The sequence below is a fragment of the Alexandromys fortis genome, unplaced genomic scaffold (genome assembly GCF_014885135.2).
Source record: "Alexandromys fortis isolate MF-2015 unplaced genomic scaffold, M_Fortis_MF-2015_v1.1 scaffold_158, whole genome shotgun sequence".
NCBI classification, from domain to species: Eukaryota; Metazoa; Chordata; class Mammalia; order Rodentia; family Cricetidae; genus Alexandromys; species Alexandromys fortis.
Genome location: NW_026068039.1, coordinates 2,541,823 through 2,557,165, shown reverse-complemented (window position 1 = coordinate 2,557,165; position 15,343 = coordinate 2,541,823). Strand labels below are relative to the sequence as shown.

At 48.3% G+C, this 15,343-nt stretch overlaps 1 protein-coding gene across 1 annotated transcript in view; it reads left to right on the top strand.

Annotated features, from left to right (window-relative positions):
* The window catches only part of Arhgap25 (Rho GTPase activating protein 25), a 76,860-nt gene that overhangs the window by 31,293 nt on the left and 30,224 nt on the right, over positions 1-15,343 (top strand). The window contains 3 exon segments of the mRNA XM_050165452.1: positions 4,887-5,086; positions 10,690-10,777; positions 13,309-13,425. Coding sequence (XP_050021409.1) covers positions 4,887-5,086; positions 10,690-10,777; positions 13,309-13,425 — 405 coding nt within the window.

Below are 15,343 nucleotides of genomic sequence, written 5' to 3'. Positions count from 1 at the left end.
TTTTTTTGTTATTGTTGTTTTTTTTTGTTTTGTTTTCTCTGTGTAGTTCTGGCTGCCCTGTCTGTAGACCAAGTTGGCCTCAAAGTCGCAGAGATCTGCTTGCCTCTACCTCTCGAGTGGTGGTCAATTTCTTGTGTTTTAAAATTAGGAACATTGTCATTGTTAACTCTTGAGGGTTAATCCCTCACACACTGCCCCTGATACTCACAAACTCACCAAAGAAGAAACACGCCGTAGAGTCGGCTGAGACTCAGCCATGGCCACTGTTACAGAAGTATCTGTACCCCTCTGCCTCCTGCCTGCTCTTCTCTGGGAGCCAGGACACAGGATGAACAAGGGCAAGCAGAGAAGCAGTGTCCTTGTCCTCTTACATTGCAAGTGGAGAGGGAAATGGTAGGAAAACTACAGGCGAGGCGTCGGATGCTGGACTGCTTGTGTGCCCCTGGTGAAGAGGGGACAGCGCTGGAACACTGCCGAGTTTAGCTGCTGGGTGGTGGAGGTGTGTCCTGATGTGACTCTCAAAGGATGAGCAAGAACTTTTAAAGAGGAAATCCACGCAAGAAGCACACTGTGGGTTGGGTGTGTAGAGAGAGCAGAAAATGAGCAGAAAGCCACTAAAACCCCAAGTCCAGGGCAGGGGGTTTACACCTGATCTAGGAGAGGCGCTGACGCGCCGGGAGATCTGTAGTCAGGAGTCGAGGGCAAACCTCAGAAGGGCCATGGCATCAGCAATCTCACCCGCGCTGACTGCAGGAGCCTATGGGTCCCTCACAGAGACAGTCACAGGACTGTTGTGCACAGAGAAGGCAGGCAGGCGGGGCTGTGTTTGTGAGAACAGGTGGGAATGGCAGGCGGTGTGAAGGCGGTGGAGTCGGGTGGAGGGTTGGGTTTGACTAGCAGTGTGGTGAATTGAGCAATTCCCTGGTGCCTGTAAGCAGCCGGGGGATGAGTCTGCAAGAGCAGTCTGGAGGGACTCCATGGGAGCTGTTTGTCCAGACAGGCGTCCCCGGTGATAACAGCTCATGAATAGAGAACAGCAACAGGCCCTCCCAGCTTAGAAGCCTGGTGAACCTTCCTTGCCACACCCCAGCCCCCTAAAGCAGACCAGGGCAGCTGGAGAGCCCATGGTGGAGATACTTCAAAGGTGGCCCTAGGAAAGTTTGTGGTTATGTTTCAGGTCAGTGGGTCAGCAGATGGGAGAGGAAGAGGAAGTGACAGTGTTTCCGAGGCAACTGCTCTGCTCATACTTCCTTCTTCAATTTTCTCTTGTTCCAATTTGGGGCAAAACTAACTTCTGCTCTAGAAATACAACCCTGGGTGCACAGCACATCTTCTGTTTGTCTCCTCTCCCTGTAGACTAAAATTCAGCGTGGACAATCTTATTACAAAATGTCCTTCTTTGTGGTCCCCCCTTATTCAGTAACATGAAATGTCTCCCTTTTCCATCTCAGAGAAAGGTTGAAGCCCCAGTCTATACCCAAGTCGTCTCTGGGCCCACTAGTCCATCGGCAGTCGAGTACTTGAAATATGACAGATGGGAACATAGTTTTACTTAATTCTATGTATCCTAATGCGTTCATCTGCCTACAGCCACTTACAGAGAGTGCTATGTTGTCTAGCACAGTGCTTGCTGGGGGCTTGGTCTTCTTCTTTCTGCTAGAATGAGGGTGGGTTTCTGGCCTCACTGAAACCCTCACTGTGCTCTTGCAGGGAATTCTACGAACCCCGTGTGGCTGTGGCTTCACTCTGCCTCCCTTGTCCCGAGTAGCCTTCTGTAGCCCTATCTACCTAGTTTATTCCTCCTCCCGTAGGGGAACACTTCCCACGGGTATGAAGACCAGCTCACTGTGGAGCTTATCACCGACCATGTTCGTTATGAAAAATTAACCACCGACAGTAGCAGATCTCCTACAAAGGGGCTGTTCAAAGATGTCCCAAAGAATGGTAGTCAGAGCCAAGGCCCACCAGGCCACTTCTCTCATACTTGCACCATCTACAAGATGGCCTGATGGTCACAACTGGGACCCAAGCCTGGGCAGGAAGCTCCTCTGTTCAGCTGTCACGGCCCCCTAGTACCGGGATCGACTTCCTGCTGTGTAGAATGTGCACAGATCTCTCCACATGGTCTAACTTAGAAGGGAAACCCTGGACATACAAGCAAATCAGGGATGGTAAGAGGACAGTAAACACTCAAGAGACACTGGCTGGGTGTATGGTTAGAGGGATTGTGCCAGGCCAGGGCTTGGTATTGTGCTGTCTCGTGGCTATCTTGTCCTCTTTGGGCTGTATTTAAGAATGCCAAGCATTCACATAGCCTCTTGCCTTTCCCAGGCCATTCTTCAGGGCACAGATGTTTTTAGGCGTGATCTTTTTTTGGCTTGGTTATTGTCTTTTACCCTAAAGAATAATGAAATCCCTCCAGAACTAAGTATAAAGAATCCCCTAGCCACTGGGTTCCATGCTAATCAAATTCCCTCCGATCTACATCTTTCTGGGTTTTTTTTTAGATCCCTGTCCCTTTTCTGGATGATTCTGAGATCCTCCACTTTTCTTGCCTCTAAAAGTGACCCTAACCAGGTCTGTGGGGCTTGGGGAGTGGCTAAAGAGACCTAAGTCCTCAGAGATACGATGTGGCCTCTGCCAGACTTCTTCCCTTTCTTGTTGGTCCCACTTATTCCTATGGAGCCTCACATCACTCTGCTGCAATAAGGGGTCGTCTTCCATATCTGACGTTGCTGTAGATGGGCGACCATAGGAGCTGCACTGGAACGAATGGGCTCACACTCAGGCCATATTACAGCAGAAGAGAATGCCATATCCTCCCTCTCCCACCCTCTTCAAAAGCTCTGTGTGTGAGAGACACTTTCACCTTTATCTAAGTGTGCCCTCTTCCTGGTACAGATGAGTCTTTTCAAGATACACCCCTACAAAGAGAGATCCAAAGCCACACGAAGTCTTCAGTCCTTCACTCAGGTCCGCTCCTCCTTGTTGCTCCACAGCCAGAGCCTGTTCATCCTCTCATGCTCTGGTGGTTCCTTGAGGAAGTAGTCAGCCCCAGTGAAAGACTCCAGGAATGAGTTGATAGCTGGGAAGGAAGACTGGAATCAAAGTCTGTTGTTGTTGTTAGGGTATCAAGACACACTGATACAAAGCAATCTCTCCAAACCAAATGGGCATCAAACTGAACCGTTATCTTCCACAGCCACTGACCGTATGCTCTCCCCTGCTGATGGCTGTCCAACAGAAGGCTTAATCAAGCGTGTGTTGCAACTCTTCCAGTGCTACACTGGAAGCTAAGGGCTGAAGGTGTGACCCTAGCGTCTTCTAGGAACTCAGAGTGACTGCAGGGTTGAAGGGCCCAGGTAGGCAGATGCCTGTGCACACAGCTCTATAGCACTCGGCAAGATACAGGTGACAGTTCTGGTCTAGCCTGAGTCGGTGGAGCAGAGACTGCCATTCTGCGTGGTTCTGGTGAGAACTAGCATCTGTGAGAAGGATGCTACGAACGTGGATAAAGGCTGAGAGCCTTGGCCTAGAGGGAGACAGGCAAGCAGGGATCAAACGCAGCAGGGAGAAGTTTACAGTTAGAGATTTGCACTAAAGATGGGAGTGAGTGAAATCGGGGGATCTGAAGCTTGAAGTGAGAGGAAAGCTGCTCTAGAGACGAGCTCCATCCTTCGAGTTAGAAGCAGTCACCAGCGGCAGAAATCAGAGTGGCACATGCTTAACCAACAGTGTGCTAAATGGTGTCTATGTTGTCTGTCCAATATAACAATTCGGTATTGTAAGGACTATCAACAACCCAGGTTAGCTAGTATGGAAACTGACTGGGGTTTGGAGAAGTGCCAGTCAAAAGCAAGGCAAGGAAAAGTGATGAGAATAGACTCAATAACTTCACCATATCATTAATGTCTCAGGGACCAACCAACGCTAATGAAATGAGCAGTGAGCTAGAGATCTGCTTCAGCTGTAGAGTGGAGCCCAGACACTGCTGTCAGCAGCGAGTCCAGAACTTGCACAAGGCCATGGCTCTGCCATGCAGTCCCTGCTACACTGGCTAGAGAAGCCCAAAGGCAGGTGTTAGAGGAAAAGGTTGCTGGAAGCCAAAGAGTGAATGGGTCACTTTGAGGGTACAGGAAGTAAGGACGGAGACAGTTGTTCTGGGTGGGGGTCACCATGGAGGCACAGGCCAGGACCTGATCAAATGACAGGCAGAACGCTGTAGGAAGCCAAAAGCCGATGATAGCACGCAGTGGGTGGAGGGGTCCACTTCTGCTTCTGCTTCTGCTAATGGTGACATCTGACCAGAAACATACGACAGATGTGCCAACCAAAGCCCTTGACCCTGCTGCAGAGGGATGTAAACACAGCGGGTTGGTGACTGGAGGACACAAGATAACGCTTGGCCAGAAACTTCAGGAGGTGCCAAGTCCTCTGGGTCTGGCACGGGGATACAGCCTGTTGGACACACAGTGTGGGGCAGTGGGGTCCAAGCTCCGGGCTGACTCCGCAAAGGGGCCATGGAGGGAAAGCAGTCAGCTTCCGGTGGTCTGTGCAGCTGTGTGGGTCTTACTCTGGACACAGAGCAGGGCATTATTTTGTTCTCTGTCAGATACTCCCACGCAGGAAAAGGAAGCACCTCTGTCAGATGCTGTGGCCACTTCCTCTTCAGAGGCCCCAGCCAATCTCCGTTTTGCGGCTCGCGGGGCCAGAGGCAGCCGGACTGCAGGCTCTGGTTCGTTGGGCTCCTTTCAGGAACAGGGCCCTGGCTCCTTACTGGGGTTTGGGGGGACATCAGGGTTTTCTTTCAGGTCCCCCGGCCCCCCTGTTCTTGATTTTCTGCTTCATGTCCCTCAGTCAGCCCGCCTGTCTGTTCCTCTCTATAGCTCGGTCAAGGAGCGTGATGACTGGGGAGCAGATGGCGGCCTTTCACCCACCCGCCACCCCCAACCCCCTGGAAAGGCCAATTAAGATGGGCTGGCTGAAGAAGCAGAGGTCCATCGTGAAAAACTGGCAGCAGCGGTACTTTGTGCTGAGAGCTCAGCAACTCTACTACTACAAGGACGAAGAGGACTCCAAGCCGCAGGTACCCGCTGGGTGTGTTCCTTGCTTCCTCTGGGTAGGGGTCCACTGGCTGCTTTTACTCCCCTAGGCCTCCTCGGTGAGGAGACACAGAATCACCAGACACCTCCACCTGGGTGGTACTCTTGCCTTGTCTGTATGCCCCGAGTGTGAAGATGACTGAGATGTTCCCATTAGCGCAGTAGGGTTCCTAGGGTACCCCAAGTCCAATCTCACACCATAATGGTGACACAGATGGCAACCCACCATGGTAGCTCAGAAGAACTGATGTGGGGTCTCGTTGTTGTTGTTCTGTAAGTATATCTGGAACAATGATTGTATTTAATGCCTGATGCATTTGCACATAAATATTCCCACACCAGTTCATTAACGATGTGAACTAAATCAATGAGTAGAGCCGGGGAAACAGCTGCTGAACGGAGCAGAACAGAGTCACAGTAGACAAGGGAAGCCAGCAGCTGTTAGAGGATCGATGAGTTGTTGGGAGACACGTTACGATCTTAGATGGGCACAGGAGTGCACACTGACTTCGTGCAGGTGGTGGGGATGCTAAGGAGAGGGGGCTGCTAAGTGGACCTCTGGGACCAGAGCCTTCTGGGCAGAGGGAACGGCCACACGCAGACTAGAGGAGCATGTGTGACCTGGGTAGAAAGCACGAAGGGTTCCGGGTGGCAGGAACAGAACCAGTACAGAGACCCAGAGGGGAAGAGCTCAGAGAAGTCAGGGCAGGGGTGGAGGTTTAGGGGGCAGGTTGTGAGTGCCGCTACACAGACTCAGGCATTTATTTACACTGTGTGTCATGAGAGCCACCGTGGGTTTCTGACTGGACGGAAGGCTGTCTTTAGCTTGCTGTAAACAGATGGTTCTCTGTGTCCTAAACAGAATGAAGTTTGAGTAGGAAGCTTAGGTAACACTGTTAGTGGGGACAGGACTAGGAACGTCAGAGGGAGCTGGGGGCTGGGGGCAGCAGTGGTAAGATTCAGGGTTTACGAGAACAGAGGCACAGCGTCATACCTGAGGGTCAGGATGAGTCCACAGACAGCTTTGATCCTCAGTCTCGGGCCCGTCCCTTCTCCCTGCACCCTCTATTCTGTCTATAGCGGGAATGAGAGTGTGAGAGGCTATCATCAGCCATGCCTATGGGACCCCGAGTATAAACTGAGGTCTCGAGCGCCCAAGACGGCTGCACACCCACCTAGAGTTCCTATCTGTGGTAACGGAAGCAGCGTGGAAGGGCTTTACTAGAACTTCTTAGAGAAAATAGATTCCAAAAATTAGGAAGGAGAAGATGAGGCATATAAGGATATTGGAGGTGTCTGAGCAGATGAACCGACGAGCTGGTGGGAGGAACCAAAATGAAAGTCAAGGGACTCTGCCTCGCCAGCGTGTGCGGAGATCTGTGTGTGGTGAGTGGACTTCCTGTTCTTTATGAACAACACAGACCTGTCGAGCCTAGCACACGTAGGACAAGATCACAGTGGCTAGCGTGTCAGCAACGTGAGAATCCTCTGGGAGGCAACGCCGTGTTGCCACCCCAGCCTACCGAGAGGCCACTGGGTAGAGGCTGTCTCTGTGAAGTGTGGAAAGGGGAACTTGTCTCCCTCGGAGCACTGCGCTCTTCTCGTGGCCCTGCAATTATCTCTGCCTTTTCTGGATTCTCCTTCTTGTTTAAATGAGACAATACTGCCTGGCCTGTGTTTATCACTTGCTCTAATAATATAAAGTACACATGAAAACCTGTCTTGTAAAAGCAAGCTAGTGGCATGTGTAAAATAGTCACGTGTGAGTCCCTGCTTCTTCCCCGTGTGGGAAACTCACGACTCTTCATGATTAAATTGACCGGGGATGAGTAGGCGATTACGTCCTAAGTCTGCAAGGACAGTTTATTATGAAATCTGTATTATATATAGTAATTGGACCAAGAGGGCAAGTGAGGAAACCGCACAACCCCTGCCAAGTGGCTAAAAAAAAAAAAAAAAAAAAAGACCGATAAAACAACACATTCATTTCAGATCTAAACATGAAGATCGTAGGGCTAGAAAGGTTATTCCTTACAAAGGACATAATTTGCTGTGTGTTGTACTGCATGTTTGTCTGGAAAAGCTTCACTTGTACATGGTAGGAAATTTAAATCATTAGAAAAACACAAATAAAAACGACCACAATTCCCATCAAGAAGTAGCTGCCGAAGTCCAGCATTCCCTGGCCACAGACACTTAGAAAGTTGTCCCTTAAGTGTGAAATAAAGATTTCATTTAATGAAAGTGGCAATATGTCACAAATATTGCTTCTTATATTGAATATTATTCTACAATGTCACCAATAATCATGGCAAATAATATACTGTATAAACATTCTGAAATTTAAGGTACTTTTTTTGCTGTTGTTTTTTCATGACAGGGTTTCTCTATGAATCCCTGGCCGTCCTGGAACTCACCATAGACCATTCTGGCCCCAAACCCACAGAAATCCACCTGCCTCTGCCTCTTGAGTGCTGGGATTAAAGGCCTGTGCCACCATTGCCAGACAAATGTTCTGAAATTAAAAAAAAAAAAGAAGCTGAATGAGTTGCTGGTCACATTATTATCCCAGACCACAGCTGGTGACTGTCCTGCCGTCTTCCTGCCGTCCCCTCCATCTCATTCCAATGCAGGTCACATCTATTTAATGCTCTACTAACTTTATGGTCATTTGTCGCTGCTTTGGGGATTCCTGGAACTATCTAGAAATGACCTGAAAGTTATAGCTACAGGCTAGGTTCTTGAAAACAAGTAATGCTCTATTTCCTCATTCCTGACTGTGGAGAAAGACTTAAATGGGAAACACCCATTAGCAAAGAGGCAGAAGACACGGCAGCTGTCTGCGTGGGCTTAGGGGAGCTGCATTTTAAGAAACAGGGATGGTTTATTTCATAACTAAAAGTCAGTGCAAGAAAATAAAGCTTCAGATAATAAATGAGAAATTCTATGTGCATATTTAGTAAACAAATGTTCTTACAATTTAAAGTATTCTTCCAAAACTGCAAAAAATTCAAACAAATCAGTAGAAAAAATGGCCAAATTTACAAAAGAAATGCAATGTCCAATAAATGTCTACTAGAACTTTGACCTCACTAACAAGCAGTGTCATACAATACACATTAGTGATCCACAGTGTCCTCTTGCCAAAGTAGGAGAAGAGTTCTAAAGTGCTAGTGGATGAAGCCAGGGAACAGGAACCCTGCGCGCAGTTAGTGGAAGTGTATGGTGCCCTGACATCACAGAAAACCTTTGTCCCAAATTTCAAAGCAAAGGAATTCAGCCCAACAGGTCTGTCAGTGCTGTGACATGCTTAACAACAGACTCTCTGACGGCAAACTTTGTGTAGGACTTGCCAATATTTCTGTGGTGTAAATATTCATTTCATGTTTGCTTCAAAGTACCACATGAGGCCCAGAGAGATGGCCTAGAAGCAAGGAACATTGGCTGCTCTTTCAGAGGACCCAAGTTGGATTCCCAGGACATTTGTGGTGGCTCCAATTGTCTGTAACTCCAGCCCTTCTTAAGCTTCCACAGGTACCAGGCATACACGTGGCACACAGCTATACATTCAGCAAAGACATCCATATACATAGAATAAAGTTGAACTAAAAAAATCCAAGTGCCACATGACATCACCGAAGCTAGAGCTGAGAAGATTTGCAATAGCGCACGTAGTGTTCCACAGAATTTCTACCACATGGATAAATCCCACCACAGACATAATAGAAAGGTGTGGGAAAGAACAAGAAGTGACAAGCTTGGGGTAACACTATCTTTTTCTTTTCTACTTTGTAATTATATGGGAGGCAGGGAGGGAGGTATGTGCTGGGAACCATTTCCTGGAGCTGGAGCTATGGGCCACTGTGCTGGCAGCCAAAATCGGCTCCTTTAGAAGAGAAGTAGGCACTCTTAACTGCTGAGCTATCTCTCCAGCCTCTCATTATTCTTTTGAATATGAAATCATTTGCCATGCACTCACATAGTGTAAGTTTTAGTGATTTGGAATGTACCTCGATCTGCTTTCGGGAGCCATGCACTCTGGTTCTGCTCCGTCTCTACTCAGAATCCACCCAGGCCAGCTAGCAAAGTTAGTGACAGTAGTGGCAAGGCCTGAGCCCTTTTCTTTCCACCTTTATCCCCCCAGGGCATCTTCCTCCAGTTTATACCCCCCAGGGCATCTTCCTCTCATCACCCTCCTGTTGGTTATGGTGTCCCAGGGTCTCCCTGCACAGTGTACGTGTGTGGGGGAGATCTGCCGGGAGTGTTGGTGCCCAGTGTGTGTGGCTCGAACTCTTTCGCTTCTTTGAGCTAAGTCTGGGTAGGAAATCCTGGTCAGGAATTCTAGATTCTCGCTGTCCGGTGTTCACACCATCATTTTCCTGTTAGTGTGACTTGTGGTGTTCGGTCAGCTAATTAACATCTTGCAGCCTCGTTTCCTCATTTCTTCCTTCAGGAGAACAGTCCCTTCTGGATTTCTCGTGAGGTTCTGCTCCACTAATCTATTCAGAGCAGTGAGCAGGGTCTGGCACCTCACTGCTGCTCAACAGATTATACAAACATGCAGTAACGCCAGTACTTTATCTTTACAATTTGTGATGAAGTGATTCGGGGTATCAAGTCACAGTGTAGAGAGGCACCGCTGAAAGCGAATTTCCTTCCTGGGGGCATTCCTTCCTGTACAGGAATGACGTGCTTTCTTCCTCCGGAGCCACGCTAACCCAGACTAGTAGAGCAGCCATGTGACATAAGGATGGTGTGAGGAGTCAGGTGACCTCCAGACAGTGAGAGCTGCAGGTGGCAGCATTAGTTAGTTGCAGAGGGTGGCAGAGCTCCATCTAATAGTCAGGAAGCTTTTCCTCCTTTTTATCTGCGCCTTCTTGCTATCTCTTCCTCCCCTCCTCTCCCTCTCCCCTCCCTCTTTCCTCTCTCCTCTTCCTCCTCCCTCCTCCTCCCCTTCCTTCTTATTTTTTCTTTTCCTCTCTCAGACATATTTCTTCCTAGACCCCAGGAAACTTTCTTTTTTCCAGGTTTCTGATGTTATTTTGGAAATGTCTTAATCTTCTGGTCCTTTATGCTTCCACCGTGGCTGGTTTTTGTTTAGACTGGAATAACGACAGCTTTGGACCTGATGTCCAACCTTCAACTCGGTGACTTGTATATAAAACAGGAGCAACTAAGTCTAGAGAAGTCAGCTATGCCCTTTATCTCCCAATCTAAATCTCTTCTGAATGGTGGATGTGATGGTCCTTGCCACTCGGGTGCTGAGGATCTAGTGAACTGCCCTGTGGGAAAGCCCAATGCGGCGCTGAAGCACTGTGTGCGTGCAGGGTAGAAGTAACTTGGCTCTCTGACAAGGTATCTCTAGTCAGGCCCTTGCCCTACTTTCCCTAGGCATCCAGCGGCTGCCACGCACCTTGGCCACGACCTGAGTCAGAGGGATGGATGTCCCTTAAACTGGAGGCAGCTTTCCTGTTCCTCCACTCGCCCTCCTCACTCACTGTTAGCATCTCGTTTGTTTCCCCGAATTAGCTGCTTCCTAGGTAAAAGATTGTCGATTACATACGAAGCATAACCTTTGATCTTTCAGGGATGTATGTATCTGCCTGGCAGCACAGTCAAAGAAATCGCCACAAACCCCGAAGAAGCCGGGAAGTTTGTCTTTGAAGTTATTCCAGGTAGGTCGCCTGCATTTCCACCTCACACCTAGAAGTCAAGGTGACTGTCCCTCATTCAATCATGCCACTTCCACAGAGGTCAGAAGCCATTGCTACTGACAGGAAGTGCAGCCACAGCATTCAGTTCAGCATTCAAGGGGACGTCCATCTCACTGTCTGTCTCTGTCTCTTCCTGCCACAGAATCTTCCTATTTATACACATGAGTGGACATATAGAAATCCTAAACTCAGAACCTATGTTCCCACGACTGTTTCCAAGGCTCCATGCAGCCTGGACTAACTATATAAAATTTTTAGGTCATCTCTTTGTCCTCCTCTTGCAAAAGGGCATGGTGCCCTAGGAAACAGGATTCCTGATCAGGGCCCTGTCTGGGCAGACCTCAGGTCCAAGGCTCACAGTAGTGCGTATTTAACTCATGGAAGACAACTGTTGAGGGAGGGGCATCTCTACTTTCCTGCCTGACCGTCAGCTTGAGAACAAGCGTGGGGGTTCTCCTATTGGGTAACACATCCCACTCAGCCTTCATACGAAGTGTTTTAGGAGATGCTATCTCTCATCCAACAGCAAATGTGCTGGGCATCCACTGAGAGCTGGGGCTGCTGTAGGGCTGGAGCTCAAAGAACGGAAACAGTTGCATGCAGCGTACAGTCCAGCCTCACGCCACATAGCACAAGTGAACTATATAATCTGGATGAAACAACAGCTAAAGCAAAGAGAGAACACATTCTGTCTGAGGGGATGGAGGTGGTTGCTTCATCACTGATCATGGAGCATGCCGAGGGTGTGTCACTGAGAAAGTGGAATTGGGGTAAACTTAGGAAGCTGCTAACAGAGAAAGTGAAGTGTTTGGCTGGAGGAAGCCTTTCTGAGGACAGGGATAACCAGGGCAATGTCCCTAAGCCTCCACGTGACAGAGAATTCCAAGTGGATCAGTGTGGTCAGGGTGTCATGATTTCATGAATGGGGATTCAATAGGCACTTCTCGGCAATGTTAAGAAATTGAACGTCTACGCCAGAAGGATGCAAAGCCACTGGGCCATTCTATGGCTCACATTCAAAATGCATGTGATTTGAGAGTGAAATGTAGGTTATAGGGATGAAAACAGAGCGGGGATGGATATTAGCGAGGAGACTCGTGCAACAAGGCAAGTCAGAGGTGGTGTCTAAAGGAAGTTTCCCGGTGGGGCTTCTCACGGCAGAACCAAAGGGGCTTCTGGAGCCAGTAAATCAAGATGTGTTTTGACGGTGCAGCAGACTGAAGTGTGTTCTTGGCAGCGAAGGACACCAGATAGGTTCTGCCCAGCAGGATGTCCATAGGGAGGAGGAGAGCAGCAGTCTTGCCCAGTGTTTGCTTGTGCAGATACCTGGTATCTCTGGGCTTCGGTCCTAATGACTGTAAGCTGGTAACACAACTTCCCACTCTGCCTCAGAGGGACCCTGCGCTTACTCAGGTCATTCTTTGTTCTTCCCTGAGCACGATTGGCTTCAAGTCTACCCCTGGAGACACCCATGAGAAAGGCTTTCGTGGAGAAGAGACTGACAAGATGCCTTTTGAATTGGCTCATCCAAAACTGAGAAAGAAGGGTTGGTGGTACTAAGTCCAAGAGACCAGAGCCAAAGGGATTGGAAAGCCGGTTTCTGCAGGAAAATTCAGGGCTGTGTCCCTGGGACAGTTGGAATATTCTCTCTCTCAGATGACCTGGCATTGTAGGAAGAGGGGGCTTCAACAGCATCCGGTGATCGAAGGGATTCCTACTGTTTTTGCCCCTTCTAACACCTTTATCAACTAAAGAAAGTTCTGTATCTGCAGGTTTCTGCCTGCAAGGAGGCGTAGGAAGACGTCCGGTTCCTTTCTTCCCCTCATTTCTTCTTTTGCCACTTTTCCTCATTTTTTGTCCCTTCCTGTGACACCTGTCCTGTCTTTTCCACCATCTTTCTGCCACTTGACCCATTTAAGCTTTACTCTGTTTACTACAGTGAGAATGGTAAGCGAGGCCCCACAGTCTCCATTTGCCCCTTAAGTGAGTGTTGGAAACCCACCCTCCGCAAGGTTCTGTGTGGTCCCAGCAGCCTCTGACGGGAGACACTCGTTCTATGAGAAAGACACTCTGGCACCCATTGTCCCTCTCGCCGGGGGCTTTTGTTCCCTCCCAGATCGCCACAGCTGAGGTCAGGCTGCTTTGAGAAGCACCGGTTGTGGGCATGGAGACCAGTCTCCTTGAATGCTGAACGGAATGCTGTAGCTGCTCTTCCTGTCAGTAGCATTGGCTTCTGACCTCTGTGGAAACGGCCCTCTGCCAAAGCCAGGGCAATTATGAGTCCTGTATTCAGTGACTTGTCAATGGAAATATGCTATTGGCTAAAGCCACAGGAGTGGCCCAAGACCCAGGGTCACTGAGCGAGGGTGGACAGCACTGTTTTTACTCTGGGTGCTTCACTGAACTAAGAAACCAGGTTCAGCTTTTGCCCATCTCCCTGGCTCTGGTTCCTCCCGCTCTACAACCTTCCCATGTGCTACTCTTTCTTTCAGCCTCATGTGACCAGAATCGCGTGGGACAAGACTCCTACGTCCTCATGGCCAGCTCTCAGGTCGAGATGGAGGAGTGGGTGAAGTTCCTCAGGAGAGTCGCCGGCACGCCCTCTGGAGGTAAGGACGGGCACTGCACAACCATTTCTGAGCAGGCCTCCTGGGAGGAGGGGGAAGTGGGCTCCAGGCACCATCTCTCTTTGTGCAGTGTTCAGGGGGAGGGGTCAGAGACCTCTGAAGCCACTGGCATGATCAGGTCCTCTGTTGAGTATGGGGAAAGAGGCTTCTGGGTATCTCGCTGTTCTCCTAGCTCACCTCAAAGAGCCAACTCCAGATCAAATAGAACCATAGTAAGTCCTTTGCCTTGTCCAACCAAGGAATGTGATACCCCACAGTAGGGAATTCTCCACTTTGGCTAAAGTCCTGTCTCTAGGTGAAGAGATTGGCTAGCTGAGCTGAGTTACTGGTAGCCTTAACTCTTACTATGCCATGGGTCTATCTGTTATGGATCCAAGAAGTCAAGGACAAGATGGACAACCAAGGCTGGTCAGTACGGGACAGCTGTCCCTCAGAAGATAGAGGTCTTACAGATGTGTGGTAAATTCTGCATTTAGTCCTCTTTAAGGTATGCAAAGTGTTTGAGGTCTCTGGGCATCCTAGCGATATTTTCACTCTTGGGCAATGGTTGGACTACAAAAGACAAATAAGAAAAACCTGGTGCAAAATATATATGAGATCAACAGATGTGAATTTAGCATGTTTTTTTCATTTTATAAAAACATAAAGTAACTCAAATGGGTGAGTTCACAAAATACCATTTTCCAACATTTTAGGAAAATGAGCTACTTGTGTTGACTCCAGGAAAACTATAAATATGTAATTAATTATTGATGCTGTCTCTTATTTTAGAACTCATTTATGGAAGCGTTCATGGTTAAATATTGATTTTAGTTCCCAACAATTTCTTTCAGAAATTATAAGAATACCAAAATATGTTATGTAAAATTGAAAAAAAAATCAGTCATTTGAGTTCTTTTAATGCTTCTTTGTTCCAACCAGGGTTGTGAGTACGTATATTTTTTTCTAAACCATAAATGTAGAATGTATGAAATTTTATATGCTTTATCACTTAGTTATTTCATGTTACCATAAAATCTTTTTGAAGGTTTATTTTTATTATTTGTGTATGCATGCGTGAGTGTGCGTGTGTGTGTGTGTGTATGCAAGCTCATGAATGTATGCATGTATGTGTGCACAGGCATGTACATGTATGTGGTTCCTGTGGAGGTCAGAAAACTGTGTCAGATCTCCTGGAGTCATAGCTACAGGCAGAGGGCTGCCTTGGATGCTGGATCTACACTTGCATCCTCTGCAAAGAGAGGTCGCTCTTATCTACTGAACCATCTCTTTAGTCCCTACCATAGAATCTTATTGAGTCATTCCAAAGGTTGTTTTGATGCAGAATAGAAATCACAGCCAATGATGTTGAGTAGCAGAAAGGGTTGCTGGGTAGATGCACTGAAGACAGGGACTGCCATGGACCCCACAGGTTCAGGAACTGAAAAATAAAATTCTGTCAGTTTCTCTGGGTGATGCCTTCACCCATCGGCTTCTCTTTGCACGCCTGCCTTGTTCCTGTCTAGCCAGCAGTCCCTCGTGCCCACACTTGTCCCGCATCTATTCTTATGCCAGCCAACTTCTCTGCATCTTTCCTGCCAGCACTAACTCAACCTCTGCAGACCCATTGTTAACCCCAGAGAAAGAAACTCCACCTGGTTCTGCTGAGGTCAGGATTCCGCCTGGGGACGTGGGTCCTGTGGCCCTCCAGGCGGGGCTTGGAGAAAGAAGCCTTCAGAATAAGAGTGTCTGCTAAGGCTGTCATTAATGTCGGCACCAATGCACAGAAAGCTCTGCAGCTACGCTGGCTGTTTCCCAAGTCCTAGATGCAAGCTTCCATGATGGGAACTGTGCCAAGAAGAAGGTTTTATTTATTTATTTATTTATTTATTTATTTATTTATTTATTAGCGTATGAAAGC